This window comes from Salvia miltiorrhiza, chromosome 6, assembly GCF_028751815.1.
Source record: "Salvia miltiorrhiza cultivar Shanhuang (shh) chromosome 6, IMPLAD_Smil_shh, whole genome shotgun sequence".
In the NCBI taxonomy this organism is placed as follows: domain Eukaryota; kingdom Viridiplantae; phylum Streptophyta; class Magnoliopsida; order Lamiales; family Lamiaceae; genus Salvia; species Salvia miltiorrhiza.
In genome coordinates this window covers 11259720-11286657 of record NC_080392.1, presented here as the reverse complement: position 1 = coordinate 11286657, position 26938 = coordinate 11259720, and the positions used below count along the sequence as shown (strand labels likewise).

At 36.5% G+C, this 26938-nt stretch overlaps 2 protein-coding genes and 1 long non-coding RNA gene across 5 annotated transcripts; 2 read left to right on the top strand and 1 right to left on the bottom strand.

Moving 5' to 3' along the window:
* The first annotated feature begins 9685 nt into the window (after window positions 1-9685).
* LOC130988641 (transmembrane ascorbate ferrireductase 2-like) lies at window positions 9686-12406 on the top strand. Its single transcript, XM_057912536.1, has 4 exons — window positions 9686-10098; window positions 10218-10266; window positions 11690-11889; window positions 12016-12406. The coding sequence occupies exons 1-4, from the start codon at window positions 9955-9957 to the stop codon at window positions 12334-12336; spliced, it is 714 nt and encodes a 237-aa protein (XP_057768519.1). The 5' UTR covers window positions 9686-9954; the 3' UTR covers window positions 12337-12406.
* A 124-nt stretch (window positions 12407-12530) lies between these two features.
* LOC130988640 (uncharacterized) lies at window positions 12531-17446 on the bottom strand. 2 transcript variants are annotated; one of them, XM_057912535.1, is made up of 7 exons: window positions 16793-17441; window positions 16578-16709; window positions 14635-14978; window positions 13677-14421; window positions 13486-13582; window positions 13348-13402; window positions 12531-12934 (listed from the first exon to the last, which is right to left on the bottom strand). In XM_057912535.1, the coding sequence occupies exons 1-7, from the start codon at window positions 17262-17264 to the stop codon at window positions 12872-12874; spliced, it is 1908 nt and encodes a 635-aa protein (XP_057768518.1). In that variant the 5' UTR covers window positions 17265-17441; the 3' UTR covers window positions 12531-12871. The 2 variants fall into 2 exon arrangements, with proteins under 2 accessions (XP_057768518.1, XP_057768517.1); XM_057912534.1 differs by having other exon boundaries at window positions 12531-13402; window positions 16793-17446.
* A 3552-nt stretch (window positions 17447-20998) lies between these two features.
* LOC130988639 (uncharacterized) lies at window positions 20999-22328 on the top strand. Of its 2 annotated transcripts, none has more exons than XR_009090159.1 (6): window positions 20999-21132; window positions 21215-21388; window positions 21463-21570; window positions 21786-21896; window positions 21988-22084; window positions 22185-22328. It is a non-coding gene; the product is annotated as an uncharacterized LOC130988639 (long non-coding RNA). The 2 variants fall into 2 exon arrangements; XR_009090158.1 differs by having other exon boundaries at window positions 21463-21708.
* Window positions 22329-26938: the final 4610 nt, after the last annotated feature.

Genomic DNA, 26938 nt, shown 5'->3' with positions numbered 1-26938 from the left:
TCCACGACATCATGCCTTCGGAAAATATGAGGGCGGAGAAGTTCTCCGGCGAGAACGACTTTGGGCTTTGGCGTATAAAGATGAAAGCATTGCTGGTGCAGCAAGGTTTGGGCGCAGCTCTTAGAGGTGTTAAGGATTTCGTTGCTGATGTAACAAATGAGAAGAAGGAGAAGATTATGGAGAGAGCCCATAGCACCATAATTCTCTGTCTATCGGATAAAGTTCTCCAAGAAGTTTTAAAAGAAACAAATGCAGCTGGTGTATGAAAGAAATTGGAGCAGCTCTACATGACAAAGTCTTTTACCAATAAGCTCTATATGAAACAACGGTTGTATTCATATAGATTCTCTGAAGAAATGAACATTGGTGAATAGCTTGATGATTTCAACAAGTCTTTGGATGATTTGGAAAATATAGATGTGAAATTGGCAGATGAGGATAAGCCTATCATCCTCCTCAATGCTCTGCCAAAATCTTTGGAAAACTTGAAAGATACAATGATGTTTGGTCGAGAGAATACAATATCTCTTGAGGAGGTGCAATCGGCACTAAGAGCAAAGGAACTCCAAAGGCTGTATGATGAAAAACCAGACTCACTCGCAGAGGGTCTGAACATCAAGAATGCCAAGTTTGGCAAATGAAAGAAAAATGGATCAACAACAAAGGCTTCAGGGAAAGAAAAATGAAAGGATGGTGATGCAAAAGAAACTAGAAAGTGATGAGGAGTAAAATATGCACTAGCGTTGTGCACCCGAGGGGGCGCTCTTGGGACAGTTTAGCTCAGAAGCCCACTTTGACAGCTATGTCAAAGTCTAGCTATGACAGATTCCACCAGTGGCCTCCATGTATGACAGATTCCACCGATGGCTTCCAGCTATGACAGATTCCACCGATGGCCTCCAGCTATGCCAAATTCCACTGGTGATCTCCAGCTATGACGACTCTAGCCATGTCAATGATTTGGGCCTTATCACACTGTTTTATGGGCTTTAGGGCTAGGCCCAGCTAGTCATCTATAAATAGGGCTCTTATGCATAGAAATGGGGGATGGATTCTGGCTCTTCACTTGTACTTGTAACTTTTCTCCAATAATGAAAACTTTATCATTTTACCGCTTTATCTAATTTTATTTGTGAAAATTATTTATGAACTCATCAGAAAGTGCCATCACTACAAGAAACTGGGGCATCTTAAAAATAATTGCTATGCATGGAAGAGGAAACAATCTGAAAATGATCAGAAACAACCCAACACTGCAGATTGCACAGAGAATCTAGGAGAAGTAGAGATGCTAAATGTTGTTGATAAGCATATGGATAATTCATGGATAATGGATTCTGGTTGTAGTTTCCATATGTGCCCCTACACATAATGGTTTACAAACCTTGAGTAGCAAGAACTTGGATCAGTTTTGCTGGGTAACAACCAAGTTTGTAAATGAAGGGGATAGGAAGCATTAGATTGAACCTACATGGCAACACTATCAAGGTGAGATATATCCCTCAACTGAAAAGAAACTTGATATCTCTGGCAATGCTGGAATCCAATGAATATAGTTTTCAGTCAAAAGATGGTTGTATGAATCTTCTAAAGGGATCAACACTTGTTTTGAAGGGCATAAGAAAGAATAACATGTACCATCTTCTTGCTGAGACAGTGATAGGGAATTCTGATGTAATCAGTAATGGTAATACTGTCATTTGGCATAAAAAATTGCGACATGTGGGTCAGAAGGGTCTCACTGAATTGGCAAAGCAAGGTTGTCCAACTGTGAGCAATGCATCCTCAGCAAATCAAAGAAGTCACCATTCTCAATTGGGAAGCACACATCAAAAGCACCATTGGAATATGCCCATTCAGACCTATGAGGTCCTACAAGATCATAAACCAATGGTGGAGGCAGGTGTTTCTGAAAAGATTGGATAAGAAATAAGAATGATGCTTTTAATAAATTCAAAGATTGGTGCCAAGAAGTAGAACTTGAAAATGGATCTATTTTAAAGTGTTTAAGGACAAATGATGGACTTGAGTTTTTATCTGTAAATTTTCAAAAAATTTGTAGATAAAGGCATCCGAAGACATAGAACAGTGCCTGGTACACCACAACAAAATGGTGTGGCCAAATGCATAAATAGAACTATACTTGAGAGAATTAGATGCATGTTGTTTGAATCTGGTTTCCCTAAGAGATTTTGAGGTGAAACAGCTAGCACTGCTGCTTATTTGATTAATAAATGTCAATCATCTGCTACTGGTTTCAAAACCCCAGATGATATGTGGTATAATTCTATAGGAAATTACTCTCATCTAAAAGTTTTTGGATGTATGGCCTATGCCCACATCAAGCAAGATAAGCTTGATCCTAGAGCAATCAAGTGTGTGATGTTTGGTTATCAAAAGAGAGTTAAAGGCTATAGGTTATGGTGTATTGAACCAGGAAACAATAAGATTGTCATAAGTAGGGATGTGACCTTTGATGAAAGTAACATGCCATTTCTGAATACCTCAAGCAAGATGAGAAATTCTGCAAACAAGGAAAATATGGAAACACGGGTTAAGGTGGAGCTTGATGTCAAAATTCAAGAAGATGATGTTGATATTGATGAAGACTCAAGTGGGGAAATAGATAATTCTGGAAGTCAAAATCTGAGGGGTTATCAACTTGCAAGAAATAGAGTTAGAAGAGCTATAAAGCCACCAACAAGATTTGCAGAAGTTGATCTCATACACTATGCATTCTGCACAGCTGAGGAGCTGGAATACAATGAACCAAAGACATACAATGAAGCTGTGAATGGCCCTGAGAAGGAAGAATGGATTAAGGCTATGAAAGATGAACTGCAATCTCTATGCAACAATAAAACTTGGATCTTAGTAGAAAGACCAAGAAATCAGAAGCTTGTGAGTTGCAAGTGGATCTTCAAGAAGAAGATTGAAGTTACAGCTAAAGGATAACATATCATATTCAAAGCTCATTTAGTTGCTAGAGGATTTACACAAAGGAGTGAGATTGATTACAATAAAATCTTCTCACATGTGGTAAAACATTGTTCTATAAGACTTGTTTTAGCTTTTGTTGCACAAAAGAATATGGAGCTGGAACAACTTGATGTCAAAACAACTTTCCTCCATGGGGATCTTGAGGAGACAATTTACACGCAGCAACCTGAGGGATTCATAACACCAGGTGATGAAACAAGGTTTGTTTACTCAAAAAATTCTTATATGGCCTGAAACAAACATCTAGACAATGGTATCTTAAATTTGATGAATATATGCATGACATATGCTATGTGAAATCTCAATATGATAGTTGTGTATATATGAAGAAAATGGGAGAATCCGATATGTCTTATCTGTTGTTATATGTTGATGATATGCTCATTGCTAGTAATGACATAAATGAGATTCAAAATCTAAAATCCAAACTACAAGATAGGTTTGAGATGAAGTTCTTAGGAGAGGCTAGGAGAATCTTATGTATTGATATCAGGAGAGATAGGGTAGAGGTTTGCTATGGCTAACACAAAGTGATTTTATTCATAAGGTATTAAAAAAGTTTAATATGCATGAATCCAGAACTGTATCAATCCTCTAGGACAACACCTGAAACTCTCAGATACTCAAAAACCACAGAATGATGATGACAGAATAGAAATGATTAAAATTCCTTATGTTAATGTAGTATGGAGTATTATGTACATCATGATATGCACTAGGCCAGATCTATCCTATGCTATAAGTGTTGCAAGCAGGTACATGTCTGATCCAGGGAGATATCACTGGGATGCTCTTAAGCGGATACTCAGGTATATGAAAGAAGCCATGAATATGGGAATTATGTTAAAGAATAATGACAAATTTCAAGGAGATCCATTGATAGGGTATGTAGATGCTGATTATGCAACCAGTCTAGACTCCAGGAAGTCACAAACGGGGTATGTTTTCACACTTTATGGCACAACAATCAATTGGAAATCTACATTGCAATCATTGGTAGCTTTGTCCACCACCGAAGCTGAATAAATGACCATGACTGAGGTTGTGAAGGAAGAAAAATGGCTTAAGGGAATTATCTCTAAACTGGGAATATTTCAAGAGTCAGTTGAAGTGAGGTGTGATAATCAAAGCGCAATACATTTGGTGAAGCATCAAGTGTTCATGAATGCTCAAAACACATTGACATGAGACTTCATTTTGTAAGAGATGAAGTCAATAAGGGTGCTGTAAAAGTTGTGAAGCTATCTACAGAAGAAAACGCTGCAGACATGTTGACAAAATCATTACCTGTTGCAAAGTTCAAACATAACCTTGATTTGGTGTTTGTTGTGAATTGCTGATCATTTCTTGTGGGAAGCTCTGTAGTGGAGATGGATTGAGGAGAAGTCATATGATTGTTTGTTGGTTTTGATTCTGGTGTCAAGATGGAGATTGTTAAGAATGACAACAGAATAAAGCGTGTTTACGACTTCTATTAATGGCGTTTTAATACTAACTGTTTTTAATTAGTTAATATAACCGTTAGAGGCTGTTTTGAGTGCTGCTAGCCTGCTGCATTTGTTCCCGGCTGAGTCAATTTATAGGAGGTTTTCTACTTTCTTTTGTAACATATAACACATGCGTGAGAGAGCTTAAGATCAAGAGAGACTGAAAATGAGAAGAAAAGTTTTTGAGAATTTTTCAGTATTTATTGCTTGATTGTTCTTGTATCTGAGTGAATTCATCCATAATCAATAAACGATCGATTGACCCTCCATGGACATAGATTCGAAAGAATCGAACCACGTAATTCTCTGGTGTTCATTTTTAGTTTTCTTCGATTTCAATTGCTCGATCTGTTCTTGGTTGATCTCGAGCAAAGTTGAATTTGTTCTTCACAAATTGGCGCCGTCTGTGGGAAGTGAGATCCATGACATCATGCCTTCGGCAAATATGGGGGCGGAGAAGTTCTCCGGCAAGAACGACTTTGGGCTTTCGCATACAGGGGCGTAGCCAGGGGGGCTAGAGCCCCCCCCCCAAATTTTGAAAAAAAAAAATCCTGGCTCCGCCACTGTTCGCATATAAAGATGAAAGCATTGCTGGTGCAGCAAGGTTTGGGCGCAGCTCTTAGAGGTGATAAGGGTTTCGCTGCTGATGTAACAAAGGAGAAGAATGAGGAGATTATGGAGAGAGCCCATAGCACCATAATTCTCTGTATCAGATAAAGTTTTCCGAAAAGTTTCAAAAGAAACAAATGCAGCTGGTGTATGGGAGAAATTGGAGCAGCTCTACATGACAAAGTCTTTTGCCAATAGGCTCTATATGAAACAACGGTTGTATTCATATAGATTCTCTGAAGAAAGGAGCATTGGTGAACATCTTGATAATTTCTTATGGGACGGGCGGAAATGGAATGTGTGATACTTTCTTATGGAACGGAGTGAGTACTCTTTTATATAATATTTATTTATTTTGTGTGTTTTTAAGAAAAAATAAGTTGATACCATGTTTTGTGTTTTACATATTTTTTTAATTATAATACTTTAGTGTGTAGTATAAATGTGCAGAAAAATCCGTCTAAAAAAAGGCGAAGACAAATATTTTGATTCATTTTATAACCTTTTAAAAATAACAAAAAATTATGTTAATTTTAAGATAATTTTATAGATGAATAACTAGTTATATATAGTAAAATTAAAATTTCAAATGTGGCTTTTTAATTATGTTTGTGTATGAAAATATTTATTTATTTATTATAATGCGTAATACTCTATAATAATAATAATACGTAATTTTTATTATCAAATAATTTTTAATTGTTTAATAAGAATAATTATCATTACATTTTATATAAAGTTGAACATTTATATTTTTAAATTAAAATTTTTATTTTATAAATAATGTTGATTATTTTATTTTATTTTTAAAACATATTTTACATTTAATTAAAATTTAATTCGATATAATATTTATACTCCTTATTTATTTAAGGGTTAATTACGCCAAAACTCATGAACTATACCCCCAATTTCCAAACTTTTCATGAACTTTTTTTTTTATCAGTAATTCTTTGAATTTAAGGGGTTGAACAAATTTTTCATACTTTTTTCTTCGGTGAAGCTCTGACTTGACCTGTCGTCTATGTGGTAATACCGAGCTTACATGGCGCCTACTTGGACTAAAAATTTGACATTTGAAAAAAAATACAAAAAATAAAATAAAATATCATTCTCTTCCCCACCAGAGGATCGCCGGCAACCATGGCTCCCTCCAGCCATTACAGCCGCCACCACAAGTGGCTGCTCCTCCATCGCCGTCGTCCTCACGCCGTCGACCTTCGCTACATCATCCACTGCCGCCTCTCTTCCCCACCACACCTCTCTCTGTGCCGCCTCTGAGAAGCTTCGCCGTCGTAGTTTTATTCACCCACCACCATCACCAGATCCGCCACCTTGCTCTTTCCCTAATCACCCCCGTAGACCCTCCATAGTTGCCGCTTCCCAAGAGCTTCGCCGTCATCGTTTTACCTACCATGTCATCACCAGATCTGCCGTCTTCATTTTCCTCAACTACTCCCGCAAGTACCGTCGCATCAAGCCCCCTCTACCACCCCCTCTCTCTCCACCGTTCTCCCCCACCATCATCATCAGATCCGTCGCCACCAACCACCCTCGCAAGATCCGCCGCCTCCCAGATTGAACAGTGGGGTTTTTTTCATGGATCGAGCAATTAGGGTTTTCTCCCAAATTATCGAGCCCTTCTGATAACACTCACTTTTTCATGGTTTTTAGTGTTTATATGATGTCAATTCTATAGGAAATTGAGTGTTTGATGATTGTTTTGTGCTTATATTGCTCTATCTTGTGAAATATGATACTTGCTTGAACTTTGAAGGAATTTACAGGAATATTGAGTTTGAATTTGGAAAAATGGTCTGAAATAGAAGTTGTATTTCGTCTCGATATGAGTTCGTGAGAGCAAATGGATTGCAAATCGGAGTTCAGATGAGGGAGATATGACCGAAACAAGAAAGTCGTGTGCAGCAGCGAAACAACGACAATCACCGCGGCGACCGCCGCCAATAGGTGGATTTCTGTGAAGATGGCGGCGACAGCCGGGCAAACCGCCGAGTATTCAGCGTTGGTGGCACCCTCGCGGCGCCCGCCGTGGTGACTGTCGCTCCATGAAGGAAATTACAAAGGACGTGGTGACCGCCGTGAGACCGCCGCGTGTCCGAAATTTTATTATTTTTTTATGTTTTTCAGTGTTTTTCGAGCTCTGGATTGTATTTTTCTCCTGTGCCTATACGTAGGTCTTTTATTTGACCTATTGAGGGTTCCCAACTTTTTATTTCAGTTCTATAGCTTTTAGTTTTCATTGTTTTCCAGTTTTTAGAGCTTGGATTGGATTTTTGCAAGGATTGAAGATTCAAGATCGTTCTTTCGATTTTATATAATACAGTTCTTTCAATTGTTGTCTTTTTAGTTATGTTTATGTTTTCTTTTGTTATGTCTGGCTAGTTTCTTTATCTGATTTTAGGGTTTGTAAATAGTTAACTGAATTCATGTGATTAATTTGTTAAGGCATTTTTGCCTTCTAGTTTATGATTCATAATTCCTGGTGATTGAATTCTTATGAATTATCTGATCAATAGTTTGCATGTGTAGATATTCAGTTTGAGACTTGACAGAGATAATTGTTTAACGAATTTAGGAATGAATGATATGATTTTAACCTTGAGACCTGACGGAAATAGGTGGATCATATGGAACTATTGGGAGTTAGTAGATTGTCTTGAGACCTGACGAAGATAGATAATATACTAATCTACTATCATTGCTGCTCTAACGAGAGTAATTGATTAAATGTGTGATATCTCATCATAACTTGATTAATAGATTGATTGTGTGAATTTAGTTAATGAATTTACTTCCTTAAAATCAGTCGTTTTATCATTTGATTTTCTACTTGAATTTTGATTCGCTTTGTTTTAAGATTAGTTGTTTATTAAACTTTTCATCTATAGGCTTTGTCTGAATATTGCTAGAGTTTTCTTTAGGATTATTTAGAGTAATTCGTTATTTCAGTCCCTGTGGATATGATATTGTGCTTACTTTTTCGTGCTACAATTACACTATTTTGTTGCAGTTTTTTGTCGCTAATAAAATAGTGATCACCTTCATCAAGGAATAGCTTTACCAACCTGATGTCTTGGAGGCTGGGAATCTAGAAGGAATGGTTATGCTTGCAAGAGCTTGAGCTCGACTGCCAACGAGCTCGACTTCCAACGAGCTCGATCCCCAACTGAGATAGAGGTTTTTCTGGCGAGCTCGACCCTCAATTGAGAGAGAGGAGTTTGGGCTCAAAACGACGTCGTTTTATCCCCTCCAACTAAACGATGTCGTTTTGGTTTCTGTCCGGCAATGCCATGTCATATTTCAGGTCACTTAAAAATGCCATGTTAGCTATGAATTTGGAGATTTTTAAAAAGCATGGAAAAATTGTTAAATCCCTTAAATTCAGGGAATTGCTGATAAAAAAATAAAATAAAAAATAAAGCTCATGGAAAATTTGAAAATTTGGGTATAGTTCATGAGTTTTGACATAATTAACCATTTATTTAAAGAGGTGGTCTTGGGTACACCCGGATGTACCGTACATCTGACTTGACCCATATATAGATCCAAACCCGCATCCTGACTCAAATCGTGTAAATGACACTATTCATATACAAATGACACTGTTTGTAATTGACACTATTCTGTTATACAAATAACACTGCGTATAAATGACACTATAACATTGTAAATTACACTGTGTATAATTGACACTACTCACAAATAGGGCTGTGATCGGTTCGGGTTCGGTCACCCGTACCCGAAATTGCCATATTTCACTAACCGTTTTAGGTGTTCGGTTACCCAATAACCGCTTCGGTTATTTGGGTATCCGAAATACCCATTTAAAAAATTAATAATTAATAATTAATAATTTGCTAGATAAAGGATTTGAACCATAGTCTCCAGAAAATACACAAAGCAACTTATCCACTAGAGTAAAGTCCATTCTTATACTTTAAATATATCATAATTTTATTTTACCTAAGAATCGATTTTTTATTTAAAAATAAATAAATTAATGAATTAATAATTAAAATGTATATAAAATATATATTAAATAATTTATTAAATAATTTTCGGTTATTTCGGTTAACCCGTTTCGATTATTGGGTTAACCGATACCCGAAATTTTTCTAAAAATGATACCCGAAATCGAACCGATAACCAAAAAATTCGGTTATTGGATACCCAAACCCGAGAATTTCGGTTCGGTTAACGGATTATCCAAAACCCGACAACCAATTAGACAGCCCTACTCACAAATATAAATGACACTACTTGTAATTGACACTATAAGATTGTAAATGACACTATAACATTTTAAAATATTGACACTATTATATTTTAAATAACACTATAAAATTGAAAATGATATTATAACATTTTAAAATATTATAGTGTCATTTATGTAATTTAATAATATCAATTATGAGCAGTGTCATTTACACGATTTGAAGTAGGATGCAGGTTTGGATTAACATGCGAATCAGGATCTGGATTCAGATCAATCCGAATGTACGATACACCCGTTTGTACAAGAAATTTTGTGTTATTTAAACATGTCGTTCAATTTGGATACTCGCCGCCGTAGACGTTACCATTAATTGGAAAACCATGGTTTCAATTGTTGCCTATTCTCAGCGTGGGACGTGGCTTGTGGTTCTTCTGAAGTCAAAATCGGCTCCGCCACCAAGCTCAGCCTAATCTTCTCTCTCCGCCACCTCTTTGGCGGCGGCGGTTCAAATCTTAGCATTTTTTTTCTGAGAATCCAAACTACCAAAACCCCCACTTCCACTGGCCTATTTGCATCAGAAACCTTCTTGATTCGCTCGATCCGTCTCTCCAGAATCTTCTAATGGCGACCCCGGTTGTGCGGTTCCCTATCTTTGCGGTGGTGAGAATACTCGGCGTCGCCCTTGCCGCATTGGTATTGATATGGAACGTTCATTTCAGAGGCGGATTGGCTCTCGTCTCCGATGATAGAAACCAAATTTTCAATGTAAAACTCCCTCTCTTAATTATTTGTTTCCGAATTCATTTACGAATCGAGGATAAATCTTGTTATGTGTTTCCTAGATTGAAATCTGAGTGTGGTAAGTTATATGTTTGTCTGTTCAGGTTCATCCTGTAGTGCTGGTGATTGGCCTTGTGGTTCTCAACGGCGAAGGTATAATCAATATTTTTGAGTAATTTATCAAAGATCTATGTCTTAAATGCGAAATGCCTAAGCTATGGACCCATATATATCATATATGAGAGATTGGAACATAGTTTGTCTTTGTAGAGAGACCAAACATACATCCTAGGACATGCTTGGTATGATGGAATTGAGGAGGGAATGAAATGGTGATTCTACCTCCATTTCATTCATTTGCTTGGTATAATATTCTTAGGAATCAACATTCATTTGGAATCAACGTTCCCATTAAATTAGAAATAGACATTCCTTCCGCAACCCATGGAAATAGTCATTCAATTCCTCTCTCCATTCCATCACATCAAGTATGTTCTTGGGTTGGTAGAGATCTGATTAAGTAATCATATGTGGAAACACTGCATATGAATTGAATAGAAGAATATCAAGTAATAGGATGCTTTGATGATGATGTTATATTCATAAGTTTCTTTTAGAATCAAGGTAGCTCCTTCGATTCTGCCATCTCGGGAAAGGGGTTAAACTTTTGATTTATGTTATATTCATAAGTTTCTTTGAGAATCATGATAACTTATGTACTTTTCTAATTATGATTATAATCCTCTAAGTTGGTGTTTACTTTTGAATATTAACCTAGATAAATAAAAAATACTCCCTCCGTCCCATTACAAATGGGCACGAAGATTAAGGAATGTGTAATTAGTAAAGAAAGTGAGTTGATGAAAATTGTCTAAATATTATTTTGAAAGTAGGTATAGAGAGATAATATAGTGGGCGAGCCCATTAAATTCCTTTAGTTATTTGCCAAAAAGGGAATGAGACATTTGTAATGGGACATCTCATTATGGAAAGTGGCACATCTGTAATGGGACGGGGGGAGTAATACTATATGTTAATCCTTTGTTTACGAAGATGGATTAGAACTTTGAGACATCTTAAGGCGCTTGATAATTTCTATTAGTTGAGCTAATTTTGCTTGATGCATATCACATTGAAAGAGTAGGATTGGAGAAATCCTAGTAATGAGGATAAAAAATACTCATCTTGTCAATCATGAAAAGAAACGGCCCCTTAGTATTGTGCTGCTGGGGAGCTTTTTGTTATCTTTCAGAACTGCATCCAATTCATTGAAACACTATAGGGATTGTCATGGTGAATTATCTTCCACATTATCTGTGACTTAGTTTTTGTATTGATCAATAAACAGTTTTCACAGATTCACCTCTAGAAACTAGTCTGCATGCTCTAGTTTATTCCCTACCTCGTGAGGAAAAAGCATTTCAAGGAGTCCCTATCTTAGTTTCGCCTATTTAGTGCTTTGTAATTGCATTTTGTTTGGAAAAAAGGACGTTGCCTTTGTACATAAATAGATATACTTATCTGTCTTCAACTTTAAGAATTATGTTTTTGAGTGATTTTCATAGATTTTTTCCAGCCATGCTAGCATACAAGACGTTGTCAGGAACAAAAAATTTCAAGAAATTGGTTCATCTGTCCTTGCAATTGCTGGTCTTCTTCTTGAGCATTATCGGAGTGGTGGTTGTGTGGAAGAATCGTATTGAGAGGGGCAAAGAGAATTTCTATAGCCTCCACTCATGGCTGGGCCTTCTCTCGCTTTTCTTGTTTGGAATCCAGGTACTCCCATTCACAAATCACAATATACTTTAATGGCTGGTCTAGAACCTTTGAATTTCATTCACAACCTGGCGCTTAGACTTTTGTCGATTTTGTGGTTCCACAATCTGAATAATTGTGTTGCAGTGGACTTTGGGATTTCTAACCTTCTGTTATCCTGGCGGATCAAGAAACGGGCGAGCTAGCTTGCTACCATGGCATGGATATTTGGGTCATTACATCTATGGTCTGTCTGTTATTACCTGCGCCACAGGCTTCCTAGAGAGGGCAACATCTCTTCAAACGCATCAGATAATATCTCGCTATTCAACTGAAGCGATTCTAATAAATTCCATGGGTGTTTTAACTGTTGTTTTAGCTGGTTTGGTGATCCTTGGACTTGTATCCCCTGTTTACAGATATGGTGATAAACTCAACGGCACAGGAAAGCCAGTTTTCGAGGTGTAGAGTAGCCTATATACAATTCATAGAAACTGCTCTGTTTTTTTGTTATAGAAATTACAAGGCTTTGTGAGCCTCTCGAGATGTCATTTCTTTTTTCAGATTTTAATATCAACTGGTTGTGTAATTGAATCGATCTACATTCATGTAAAAGCAGCCACAACAAACATAATAGTAATCGGGCGATGGGATGTTATATATGTTATAAAACTCCCAAAAATGAATTATCACCAACGAACTCAACACTCTATAATCCACAAGAACAAGCAAGCATTCCTAGACGAAACAATCATAACCAGTTCACCATCTGCAACTTCTAAAAACTGCCCGGAGAGGCGGAATATTCGCGCTCTTCACAGTCAGGGTCAGATCAAAAACTGAAAGCAGATTGAATGGGTAAAAATGTATAACTTTATTCCAATGTGGGGATAACTAAGTCATAGTGAGTGATAAGAACAGGAGGTTCAACATGGGCTTTTCATCGGCTGTCCAGATTCTAGTGCAACATGACTTGGATTCCTCTATACCCACAAGTATAGCTCTATATCAACAAATACTCTCTGCCATATTCTCGGACGATAACCGGTACACTTGTAGGTGGTATCTAAAACACATAACATACGTCAGTCAGCAGAGTTGCATCAAATGCCACTCAAATACGAACAAAACAAACATACAATAAGCATGCTAAGCAAACAGAGTTGGACACAATCAATGTCATGGAAAAATCACATGAAATAGTCATATCAATGAACCAACTCCTTTGTGTGCATCTGGAAACTCCAGACTAAGCACTTGCATGCATTCTCCAACAGAATTATTTTGTGAAAATAAAGAGCGGATGTAATTATGCAACTCTAGGCAATTCATTGACACTTGCCCACTTGAGCAATTTTCTAGTGAACTATAATGGAAAATTTATATCTTCAACACTGTTTTATATGCAGTCTCAGCACTACTTAAAAAATGAAATCTGTTCCAGTTGCAGCAGTATGAAATAACTTTCTTCCAACTTACCATGCCATAGTCTGTTATGATCATTGATACATAATCAGAAGGTGTTGCATCATAACTGGTAAGAAAAACCAAAAGTTAGCTATCAGAATAACATTCTATTTTTTATAAAAATGACAAGTCAACAATAACCATACTTACAGCAGGTTCAAGGGTTGTAGGTTCTCGCTGCTAGTCCAACCATCTAAAGAATCGATATCCTCCCTACCTGAAACCTTTGAAACCATTTCAGCATCACCTGAAATAGTACGACGTATTAAATGCAGAATTAGATGCAAATTACACTGCCTTCTCTTACATAAACAACCTGATCCGAAAGTAACAGTTCATACCAAGTTCATTACAGCAAATAGAATCAAGTTGAACCCTCTCGTGAAACTTGTATGCTTCACAACATATCAGAACTGGGACACGGAACTGATGGGCAACCATAGCAACACATGCTGTGCCAACTCTTGAGTAAACAGTTCCATTTGCCAACACCGAACTTGCACCCAGAAAAACTCTTGTTACTTCATGCATGATATAAGAAACAGCATTTATATGAGTGTATGTACAACTAATTCCTTTCCCCACAAGCCTGCGAAGCAGCATTTTTCCTTCAAGCTTGGGACGTGAATCAACTATCACCACTCGAAATTGTTTCCCAAGCTCATGGGCATGTAATAGTAGCATTTCAACAGCAGAAGACGATGCGTATGTCAGAAGAACATCACCATCTCTAATTTTAGTTACAGCATGCTTCACGATAACCTTATCTGCTAGAATTATCTTCTCATTTATAAAACGATCAATATCAGAGAGAAGACTGGTGATTGCTTCTGATTCAGAGAGGCTTAAGGGCAAGCTTGTTATTCGTCTCTTAAGAAACCTAATTGCATTGCCCATGCTGATTGAAAGGGGCCTACATTCTATCAGAAAAGAAACATAACAGTTTATTTTAGAAGTCAAGTCCCTGATAAGGGTTTTTTCAGGCGGTGTAGAGTAATCCTTGATTGATTCTTGGAATGCTTGCAGCATTGCAATGCACCGGGCATTCCCACCAGAAATATCCCCGGCTAGGAATCGGAAACCAACCTGCCGAGTAAAAAGTTCATATTACCATAACCATTATGCATAGAGTTAAAATTAATTTTACCTTGGTTCAATACAGAAGAAAGACTTTTTTTTGTTATGAATAGTGAAAACATGACAACAAACCTCATAACTTGAGTACCCTTGACCCTTTAAACCAAGATTCTTCCAATCAAGAGTGTTTGTACCAGGGTAAGATATAGCACATCAAAATACCTTGTAGACAGCAGGGTGAACGGGACCTAATTGGAAGAACTTTGATTCCAGGTCAGTGAGCCTTGCTCCATGTTCATACTGAGGTAGATGCCTAAAGAGTTCAACTCTGTTCCGGGCTTCTGCTTGTTTTACTACAGACCGCTTCTTTGCCTTCTCAACTCTGTTTTCGTCATCAAACTGCATCCGTGGATGAGGGACATCTTTCTTCCTATCTTTATCTGCTTGACGGTCACCACTTTTTTTCTCAGAAGCTGCAACTGAAGAGTTGTCTTTTTTTTGTGGAGTTGGCTTTACAGACTTCCCTACATTAGCCGAATTGACCCCAGCACTCTTGCTTCCTTCACCTGGAAGATGCAATTCACAAACCCAGTGAAATGTGTTTATGTTCCAAGAGAGCATAAACTAGAGCCTCACACCAACAAAAGATTGGAGCTGATACAAAAGATGTGAATAACTAAAATGAGGCACGAAAAATGACAAGACAAAGTTCTGGACCATGATTACGCATGACATATCCTAAATAGAACAGTCTATTGCAGGAATTCTTTATATTATTGGATTGTGTAGTAATATGAAAGACAGATTACCATGCATAGATGCCAGAATTAGATGCATGACGTAATCTTGAGCATGTAATAAGGATTAAATAGACAAAGTGGCTCATTGTTGCAACATAAAAATGACATGACCTCTAGAAAGATAATCAAAAGCACTATGACGAGCTTTCAATACAGTCGTGAATCACAGAAACATCTGATTCTCTATATTCAAAAGCAGCCATCATCTTGGTTTTAAAAAGCGCGCTTAAGCCCCAAAAAGCGCTCGCTTTTGGTGAAACGCAGGTCTGCGCTTTTTTTTAGCGAAGCGCACCTGCCTACAGGAAGCACGGCGAGGCGCACAAAAGCCCACCGAAGCGCGCCTAGGCGAGAAGCCCCAAAGCGCGGGCTTTTAGTATTTTAGGGTTGGGATTTTAAATTTTTAAAAAAAACTAGGTTTTAGTTTCATTAAAACAAATCGTGCCTCCCCCCTTCTCCCATCCCTCTCGCGACCCTCACCTGTACTGCCCACCGTCCGGCGCCGCCAGCCGTCGCGCGCCGCCTCCAGCCGTCCGCCGCCACTGCCAGCCGTCCGATGAAGACAAATATGATGAAGGAGATGGGGATGATGCACTTAATGATGATGATTTTTGATTAGTTGCTTGAGATTTGATTGAACTTTTAGACTTGCGTACTTTAAAACTTAAGTATTTGTGTGTTTTAACTTTTAAATTAAGTATTTGTGTGTTTAAGTATTTGTGGTTTTAAGTATTTGTATTTTTTGGTATATATTGTAGGTAAATATATTAGATTTTTTAGGTTTTAGCGCATCTCGCCTACGAAAAGCCCACGCTTTCACCAAAAGCCCAGCGCCTAGGCCCCGGGGCAGTTTGTGCTTCGCACTTTTTTAAACCAAGGCCATCATTCAATATTTCTCCAACCCAACCCAATTGCATGTTTGCACTATGATAAGTAAAATGAGACTCAACATTTGCAACAGCACACTCATTGCTATTTATTTCTGTAAAAATATATACTAATCCACATACCACAGAACATGGACAATAAACTGAGGTCATTTATGTTATGTTAGATATATAGGTTGCTAAAATAATAGTAGTGAAATTTGAGATCAAAGTTGCTTCATGAGTCTATCTTTTACAAGAATCTTCGAAGCAAAATAACATCTGGAACGTCACAAATAATTTAACCTAACGATCAATCCATCCATAACATGGTACATCATTCTTTTATCCGCTGCTAATCAAAAAACTCTACAACTATACAGCAACAAGCTAATATCCAGAATAATACAGATTACATTGTGTTTTAAAAGCTAATTAGGAACCTATGTATATAACAATCAACTCGAAAGATCCCAACTAGAAAGAAGCACGAGATATTTACCTTTCGTAGCAGCCTTGGCAGCACGCTGTGCTTCTTGCATTGCCCGCCGTTCAGCTTTCGTGGTCTTCTCTTTCAAAGGCTTCCCGGCAGCTGCGCCCTTCTCCTTCTGCACTTCCACATTTGCCCCTCCATCTGTTCCACGATGGAATGAAGCTCATCAAAATCACAAATCTCAGTCGAAACGAAACATAGAAAAAAAGACCTCAAAGTTCAACCTGCCACGCCAGGTTTCGAATCCGCGATACTAGTCTGCTTAGCAGCCGCCATACGGAATCCACCCGACGGCAACGACGTAGCGAATTTCCCAGAACTACTCTTCCGCCTCCACCGCGGAGACAGCTGATCCTCCGAGAAATCTGTGATACCTGAAGGGGTGGAGAACTCCGAAGGGTTGTAACTACCGACCGGAATCGAAGTGTCATTGGCGCGGGTGGCGCGGAGCGGGGAGAGCGGCGGCGGTGGGTGAGGGAAGTGGCGGGGGAGGTCGGTGGAGAGGTGGCGAGGAGGCGGGATCATGACGGGGGACAAGGAGTTGCCGGAGGGGGAAATGTCGGAAACAGGCGGCGGCGGCGAGGTGGGGTCGGGGGGACCGGACTGAGAGCGGTCGGGCGGAGCCGCCGGAGCAAAGAATCCGACCTGGCGGACCTTGGGGTCGCTGACGGTGCGGGGGACGCGGCGGGATTCCATGTGGGGTTGGGGTTAGGTTAGGGTTTGGGGTTTAGACGGAGACGAGGAATTGGGATTGGGATTGGATTCGATTGGGAATGCGATGAGGGTAGGGTGCAGAGGGTTAAGGTGGGCGAGAGTTGCAGGCAATAAGGTTGCGCAACGTAGTGGTGGGCTCATCACAGGATGCCGCTCCATTTTGGCCGTACCCGAAATTAATTTTGTTCTACAATAAGTAGGGCTGTAAACGAGCCAAGCTACTCGTGAGCTATTCGACGTTCGACTCGATAAAAGCTCGTTCGAGCACCTTTAATGAGGCTTATTGTCCTAAGAGCACCTTTAATGAGGCTTGGTGAGCGAGCACGCGCCCGGCTCGTACGAGCCTCTCACCGGTGCCGAGCCGGGGAGGTGCGTATTGGGCGCGGTTTTGCGCAGCGAGCGCGAAGCAAGGACAGAGAAGCTACGTGTGACGCACGCATCAATCACAAATTTTAAAAAATAAAATTAAAATTTTTAGTCTCGTGACTAGGTGGCGACGTCCAACACCATATTTTCTTTTTGAGTTCGCGATTAGAGACGCAACTCCATGTGGGATCAATCATAACTTATCACTGACATTACAACTATCTTAAACAAAAAGTATTATAAATTTATTTGTACGAACGTTAAAACGACTGCTTCATTCACTTGAAAGCACAACTTCATCACCTATCAAATTTAATCTGTTTACTTTTTTGTTTTGACCATATTTTTTTGAAATTTTAATAAAAGGTGCCAACGAGTATCAATACCTAAAAGAATGGAAATTAAACATAAACTCGAATCAAAATGATTTTTTAAACCAAATACAACATAATTATTCCTTAAAATATGTAAATAATTCATGATTTTCATATACACTATGACGATGTTGGTAAGGTATGTACCATACCAATTCACCTCTAAATGCAATGTGTCAAAAATGGTGTTAAAATTACAAAATGAATAAAAGTTCATGAATTAATTGATAATTAACCTTGTTATTACAACGAAGCATAGCCCAATTAATAAATGTTTCCCCTTGAAGGCTTGAACCAATAGGTCGACGTTCGAATCATCAAAGAAAAAAAAATAAAGAACTATTATTGATCTTAAACACCAAAAAAGAAGGGAAAAAAAAGACTTGCTATTACAATGATGAAGAAATTATATTATACATAAAAGGAGGATTATTTTTTCAATTTCTAATTTTTGAATATTGGGGATATAAGGACAAGTGTCTATTCAATAAAATGTTCACATTTAATAAAATAGGGGTGGTCTTGCGTACACTCAAGTATATCATACAATCAGATTACATTTGACCTGGTCCGATCCATATAATACATACTAAATCTTTGCACTATTTACCAATTGAGCATTTAGCTCATATGGTTTGAATCTGCACCTTACAAGTGAAGGTTTTATACTAAAATGCATGTAATAATATAATATGTATATGCATTGACATAATTTGGGCCTTGGGCTAATTGGGTAAACTAATTTTATTTTATGCATTTTCATTTTCTAGATTAAGGCTTTATATTGGATTAATTTTATTTTATTTTCAAATTTGACTTTTCATTGAATCATTTTTTTCTTTTTTTTTTTTAATTGGACCAATTTTAGGTGATTAAAATTGACAACAAAAGATACGTATAGCATTATAAATGATACTCCATCCGTCAAGTGTCTTGTTACTTTTTGGCACGGTAATTTAAGAAAAAGTTCATTAAAGTAGTGTAGTGTAAAGTTGAAAAGGTAATGTGGGCCTCAAAGATTCTCACTTTTTGGGATTAACTTTTTTCCATAAAGGGAAACAAGATATTTGAAGTGGGACGGAGGGAGAGTATTATTTTTCTTAGTTTACGACACTTTTAATATATCTAAAAATGACACTATTTTTCTTAATAAACGACACTTTTAATATATCTAAAATTGACACTATTTTTCTTAGTAAATAACACTATATGTATTAATAAATGATACTCCCTCCGTCCGCCAAGAGTATGTCACAATTGTCATTTTGGGTGTCTGCAAAGAGTATGCCACTTTCTTTTTTAGGACACGGTCCCATATCTTTTCCTTATCATTATTCCTTACAAATACCCCTTATATTTACAAAAAAAAACCCACATCTTCTTCAATTTCAACCATTCATTTCAAATAATGGTGGAACTATTTCTCCACTACATAAAAATCACCAACCATTTTATTAAATCTCGTGCCATGTTAAAGTGTCATATTCTTAGCGGACGGAGGGAGTACTATATTTATATTTAAATGACACTTTTAATTTAGCTAAACGATACTATTTTTCTTAGCTAAATGACACTATTTTTTTAGTAAACAACGCTTTTAATATATCTAAAAATGACACTATTTTTCTTTGTAAATGAAATTATTTTTTTAGTAAACAACACTTGAAAGAAACGATTTAGGATTCAGTTACTGTAAGTATTTGTGCCTAATAATTGTAATGTCTTATGCTATTTGTGATAAGTAACCACTAAGACATTGTTTCTTCAATTTGCAGTTGGTGTTTAATGTGGATGAGAGTTTCAAAAATAGATGCATGAAATCTGCAAATGCAAAGTGGCGTCAATAGAAGTCAGAGCTATGCTCCAAACACATTCGTCCACACGAGGGAGATCCTGAAATGCTCTATGATCTTCCACCGGGTTATGGAATCCTCAAAGAAGATTGGAATGAGTTTGTCAATAGTCGTATGTCTGAAGTATCTCGGGTAAGATAGTTAATATTAATTTTTCAATACATAAAAATCAATTGCTAAACGATTTTGATTTTATTGTATTCTTTAGAAAAAAAAGTATTGAGCTGAAGAAGCGGCGAGCAATGCATATGTACCCCCATCGTGTTTCACGCAAAGGATATGCAGGCTTACGTCAAGAAATGGTGATCTTTCAATATTTTTATATGTTTAGAATTTGAAAATATGTAACTAACAAATATTATTTTTTAGAAGGATCAATTGACTGAAGATGAAGTTGTGAATAGAGCACTCTTGTGGAAACAAGCACAAGCAAATAAAAAAAGGGAGTTTAATGGTGAATGGTTAGCCCAAACAGTTATGAAAATTGTAAGATTATTTATTAGTATTAAATTAATAATAACTCAGGATTCATTTTTTTGTGATATACTTCATCAATGTGCATTGTAGGATAACTTCATACGACAAAAGGAAGAGGGTGTGTTTAACAAAAGTCATCCAATAGACAATATCCTTACACAAGCACTTGAGACATCTGAGCATGCTGGTCGTGTTAGAGGTGTTGGTGGTTATGTTACTCCAACATTTTATTTCAATCTCAACAAAGATGTGAGATTGGGAGTTGGAAAAACTGTGTCAGAAATGAGATCGGAGTTTGGGAAACAAATAGCCGAACTGAATGCTAAGATCAATCAACTCCAGTAACAAATGGGGAATAAAGATACCTAAGAGAAATGTAGTTGTTCAGTAATGATGCAAAAGTCATCCAATCATGTTGAAAACGAGCAAGAAGTTGAATGTGTAGAAGTCTCCCCGAAAGTCATCGAAAAGAAAAAAAAGGTATACAACTTAGTATTATTTATATTTTGTTATTTACTTTTTCAAATAAATGTTCTTTTAGGCAAAACGTGAACCACGCAAGCTACCCAAGTTGAAAGCAAAGAATATACCTTTGACATTGAAGATGTTACACACCTATGCTGGGGTTGCTCTCGCTGGTGGATTTAGTATTGAAATCACAATGGATTGTAGTGTGTTTGGTCATGAGAAAAACACCAAAGTGTTAATCTTCCTTGATAACATTCGACACATGTGTGAGTTGGAGGCACTCGAGGCATGTTGTATATGTGTCTACATATGGTGAGTATTACTAAAATTAATTAGTTTGAATTATTTTGAATAATTAATATGCTAATTTTTTCTTTGTGGCGAGAATTTGTAGGCGCTTATATAAGCAATGCAAGAAGACAAGCCTTCTTAAAAAATTCAAATTTGTTGATCTGTATAGCATGTCACACAATCCGAAGGTTGATTCAGCAAAAAAGACAAGAATTTTGGGGAGTAAGATGTGTGGTACATTGACTAATCAATTTCTTTTGATGCCGTGCAACGTGGGGTACGTAAAAATTGTTATATTTTAGTTTAGAATGAACATGTGTTGTTTTTTATTAAACATGTTTATCTTGTTAGTTGGCATTGGATCCTTCTTGTTATTGACCCGCATAATGATACTACATACGTGTTGGATCCATTGAAGGAAGATCGTCATTTTACGGAGATAAAGATCGTCACAGAAACGTAAGTTCTATCATTTTAAATATATCATTTATGTATTTTAGTTTAGATTTATATTTTAATATGCGTAGAGCTATAAAAATGTTCAATAAGAACATAGGAAAAAGAGGAAGACAAAGTCATGTGTGGGAAGTGATAAAGGTAAGAAATTACTTATATTCAATGTTTATTGAAGATTATATGTTAGCTTTATTGTCATATTATGTCTTTTTGTGTAGTGTCATCAACAACCTCACGGGTCATTACAATGTGGATTCTATGTAATGCGTTACATGAAAGACATTATTGAAAATTATGGATGTGACCGCCCCAAACCAATATCTTCATTGGTAATTGTAAATTAGGATTTTATTTCAATATAATTTAATGATTAATTATTTAAAATATTTGGCTCATCGCTTATTATCTTATTTTTATTAGTTTGCTGAAGGATTTTACTCTGAAGAAAAAAACAATGAAGTTCGGGAAGAGTGTGCTAAGTGTGTATATCGTTTTGTTGATAAGAATGATGATGAAGGTAACTTTGATATATATTTATTTTGGTTTATTTATATATATTTAGTGATTTAGATGATTTTATATTCTTAAAGTTGTCCTATTTTATTTTGTTCATGTAGATTCAAGCTAGTTGGATGATTGATTTGTTGGACGATTGCTGGTGAATGAAGGCATAATTAGTTGGAGATTTTATTAGAATTTTTTTAGTAGATAAATATAGGCGTAACTAGAGACGATACAATTGGGGATGTAAATATTTGATTATGAGTTTTAGTGGTTTATAAGTATTGTTTGTTATTTATTAGTGGTTTATGAGTATTGTTTGATTATTTGATGTTTAAGTATTTTAATTTTGTTATATATATTAGTATTATAAAATAGGGATGCAAATATATATTAGATATATATATATATATATATATATATATATATATATAATTTTATCATAGAATAGACAACAGATATTACATGTTGTCTATCATTATATAGACAACGGCTAATATTAGTTGTCTATAACCACTAACTCTGTTGTCTATGTTTAAATAGACAACAGATAATATTTGTTGTCTATTACCTTCCGTCTGTTGTCTATCTTTAAATAGACAACATATAATATCAGTTGTTTATGAGCACCTCAGAATAGACAACACCGACCTCAACAACAGATATTTCCACATAGACAACATATAATATATGTTGTCTATGTGCTAAATTCTTGTAGAGGTACTAGTGTGGGCGTGTGAGTTTAATTCTAGAGATAGAGAATCGAGGGGGGAAAGGTGGAGGCTAAGGGTGGTGCCCTTCGGCAGAATTCCAACAGTGTTGGTGACTGATTCATTTAGCGTGAGGGCGACGTTGGTGGGATTTTTGCAAAAGGAGAGGAGAAAACCAATTCGAATTTCATGATGTTCTTGACTCGGCGAGTCGGGATCTCGAGCTTGTGCAGCTCGTTGATGGAGGTAGGGTTTTCTCTTTCCTCTTGCTCTTGCCATTGAAGGGATGTTTTGCCTGCTGTGACGATGATGGGTGTGACGGAAACCTTGCCGGAAATTAGAAGGAATAGGCGGCTACCCTATGTTTTGAGAGTCAGAGGATTATCGCCGATTCTGATTCCAAGCTCCAGTGTTGATGTTGTGGTGGTTGCCAGTTGGGGATTTGCATTTTGGTTTTTACAGATTTAGCGTTATTTATTTATTTATTTATTTATTAGCTTTTACAAAATGACGTCGTTTTGCATGACCGCCGGTGCATCCACGTCTGCAAGCTTCCGACTGTTTAAATGGCACTCTTCCGGCTGCCACATAGGCGCCACCTTAGCATCAAAATGCCCGGAGCTTAATTTTAAGGAAAATTTGGAACAAATGCAAAGTTCATGATTAAAAATGTAAGTTTCAAAAGTCATGTGCAGAATGGAAAAATGACTAAAGTTGATGTATTTTCATGCAATTAACCCTTTTTCTTTTTATTGTAGATTTATCATAAAAGATAAGCGACAAACAAAATTATCCATTTAAATTTCTTTTTTCTTTTTCCTAAATTTCTATTAAAAAGAATTTCATCATTTCATTTCAAGAAAAGATGATATTATCGCACCAAAATCGTCATTTTCACTCCAAGAATGTATAATATTATTACACTAATTTTGATGTGATAGTGAAATGAAAGAATGAAATATTATTATTATTATTATTATTATTATTATTATTATTATTATTATTGTAAAAAAATGAATGGAAAGATTATTTTCTTATAATAACCTTACAACTAAGGGCGTGTTTGACTATCTGTTTAAGGCTGGTTAGTGGCGCTACATGGGCTTATATCACCGTTTGATAAGTAAGAAACCCAATATGTGAGGCTCACAAAAAAGCTTGAGCTCGGCGAAAAAACACTGTTACACCACGGTAGGAGATGCTGGGGTGACCCCCGGTTAGCGAGGCTTGGCGTCTACAGTAACCTTGCTTATATTTTTTTGTCACAAAATTGCCCCTTGGCACCTTTTGTAGATTTCGCCCTGAGGACTCCGAAGACGGTGAAGGTCGTGTAGAGGGTGGTGTTCGCATTGTTGGCGGCGGTGGGGTCCACCTGCCCGCCGACGCCCATGTCGAAGAGGGCGTTGAACATGCCGGGGCAGCAGAAGCACACAAAGCCGATTAACACCACTTTGACTAGCTGAGAGTAACCCGGGCCACCGTTGAGCCAGAGCACAATAGGGTCCTTGGATGGATTCCTTTTGGAGTGACGGGAGAAGCGTCTGGTTCGGTCGGAACGCCCCGGGGGAGGGTAAACGTGTCTGATGTTGAGGGAGTGGGAGTACTGTTGAAACATTTGTTGGGTTGGTTGCGGGGGCACGTGTTTAAGGGAGTGGTGTTGTAGGCAATACCTGACTTTTTTTTAAACTTATTTAAATTGAGATTAAAATGGTAATTTAGTAATTTAATCTAAAGTTATATTGTGTCTACCAAATAAGAATATTATCTATCCTAAGATTATATCTTATTTATCAAATACATATAAACAATAATAATCTCACTTAATTCATATTATTTTATTTAAATTTTACTTATCATGCTTTATCTCAATTTAGATATCAAACGAGACCTAAGGATAACACGCCCTAGATAGAATTGTACACAGTGAATATTATCTTGTTTGGTTGAAGTCCAGCCTACTCAATTTTAATTTGCTCCTTGTGATCGAATGTGCTCACCAATTTTATATTTTTTGATTGGAAACTTTAATTTCCTGAATATGTACGTAATGGTAGATGCAGACAAGGACATCAAACATAGATCACAATTAATGCAATTTATTTTCTGCAAAATATCAACATAGATCAATTGCCATTAATGTAGTAGTAGAGCAGTAGCTATATCTACATATATATATATATATGATTAGGTTACAGTAATATTATTATTTTTCGTTAAACGTGAAACTAATAAGCTAGCTAGTAAATAGTATTAATTCTATTGAATAATGATATTTAAAAAATCATTAAAAAATTTATTCTCTCCATAATTTGAACTCAGGTAAAAACTTCTCCCCTCCATATAAATATCAATCATAAGATACATTAAATCAATACCTACCAATCAATTTAAGATTTCACCGTACATGAGGGATCTCATTGGAACCATTCCTTATATATACATATATGGTTAGGTTATAGTGAGAAATGAGTAATGAATAAGTCAATATATAGTATTGCATAAGCCGCTTGTTATAAATGAATAATGGTATTCAATTAATTGATAAAATTTTTGCTCCCTCCAGGATGCGAATCTTGATAATTTTCTGCCCCTATAGGTAAATATCAGCCATCTGATGATTTGAATGTAACGATGATTTTCAAATCTAGACGACGCATTTTGTTTACTTGGCGCCTTAAACACGCGACATGTGGCAGAGCCTTCCGAGGTATAATACACACAAGGCTAAATTAGGAATTAAATTTTCAGAAATTTAAAAAAATAATACTACTAGTTTTTGTCTGTTTTTTTTTTTTTCGATCTGATTTTTTTCCGCACTACCGCCACCTTAAATATGCATATAATTGAATACAAATATGTATATATATATATATATGCATAACGTTGCATACAAATATGCATAGCAGTAGGCGGGTCAAGTGTCACTCGTCGTTGCTCACCGCCTTCATTATGTATATAATATAACGCAAATATACATATATACAAACACATATATGCATAACGTTGCACACAGATATGGATTGCACTGGACGACCCTTCAGGTGCCTCTCACTGCTCACCGCCTTAATTATGTATATAATTGAATATATATATACTATAATAAAAAAAGGAGATCTAGATAATTCACTTCCTATACGTATGTATTTTGTTCGTTGGCAAAATTAATTATAATTTGCGGGCAACTTAATATCTTCCCCAGCCCAACATTTGTTGTATCTAGAATAGGCCAGCCACATGACATACTATGTTGCATAGATACGGAGGTGCGGATGCGGGGGCGATACGATACGAGTGCGGGGATACGTGTTTTTAAAAATTATAGGGTGCGATTCGGCAAGGATACATCTAATTATTAAAATTTTATGATATATAATGCTTATAAAATATATACAATTTAAATTTTCTTAAATTAATTATATGTAATTTACATTTTATTTTACCTAAAAGTTAAGTATTTTCAATTATATAAGTTAATTGAGCAACAATATAACGATTCAAATATTATTAGTCCAATATATAAGTCATAACTGAAAATAAAATTATCAAAATAACCTTGTGTAGGCCTTTCGTGCACGAGATACGTGAATTTCGCCTATGGAATTTGCGATTCCGGTTTATTTTTATAAATTATTTTAAAAGATACGCCACATGGCGAATCGGGTGTGAATCCGACAAGAATCCGAGAGAATCACACCCTAAAAGAATACGATTCGCCGTACATGCTAATTTTTGAAGCATCTGTGCATCATAGATGACATATAATATAACGTTAATATTGTTCTTCCTTTCTTTCTTTCTTTTTTCCCCTTAAGGAGTATGAACCTTTCACGGAATTCGTTTGATAATAAATTTATATGCGGTATAAAATTGTATCCCCTTAACCTTGATTTGCTATTATCCTATGATTCTTCATGTACTTCTTCTATTCATAAAAAAAAATTGTTATTTTATATAAAGCATAAATTTGAATAAAATATAAGTGGAGTTATAAATGAAAAAATGATCTCACTTTAAATATGAATAGAGTATGAAACATATTACTATAAATAAAAATGATAAATTTTACGTGAACGAATAAAAAAAATTATGACAAAGTTTTTGTAGAAACTAAGAGAATGTTAGGTCCCGGGGGGTCTCGAATAGGTGTATGGGGGGGGGGG

What these genes read in the sequence shown, in the direction of transcription:
- LOC130988641 (XM_057912536.1), top strand. Translation starts at nt 9,955, where the DNA reads ATGGCGACCCCGGTTGTGCGGTTCCCTATCTTTGCGGTGGTGAGAATA. An exon ending in ATAGAAACCAAATTTTCAAT is followed by an intron (nt 10,099 to 10,217) that starts GTAAAACTCCCT and finishes TTGTCTGTTCAG; the next exon opens with GTTCATCCTGTAGTGCTGGT. An exon ending in TTTTCTTGTTTGGAATCCAG is followed by an intron (nt 11,890 to 12,015) that starts GTACTCCCATTC and finishes ATTGTGTTGCAG; the next exon opens with TGGACTTTGGGATTTCTAAC.
- LOC130988640 (XM_057912534.1), bottom strand. Translation starts at nt 17,264, where the DNA reads ATGGAATCCCGCCGCGTCCCCCGCACCGTCAGCGACCCCAAGGTCCGC. An exon ending in TTCACCCTGCTGTCTACAAG is followed by an intron (nt 14,422 to 14,634) that starts GTATTTTGATGT and finishes TTTACTCGGCAG; the next exon opens with GTTGGTTTCCGATTCCTAGC. An exon ending in TATTTGCTGTAATGAACTTG is followed by an intron (nt 13,583 to 13,676) that starts GTATGAACTGTT and finishes GTACTATTTCAG; the next exon opens with GTGATGCTGAAATGGTTTCA.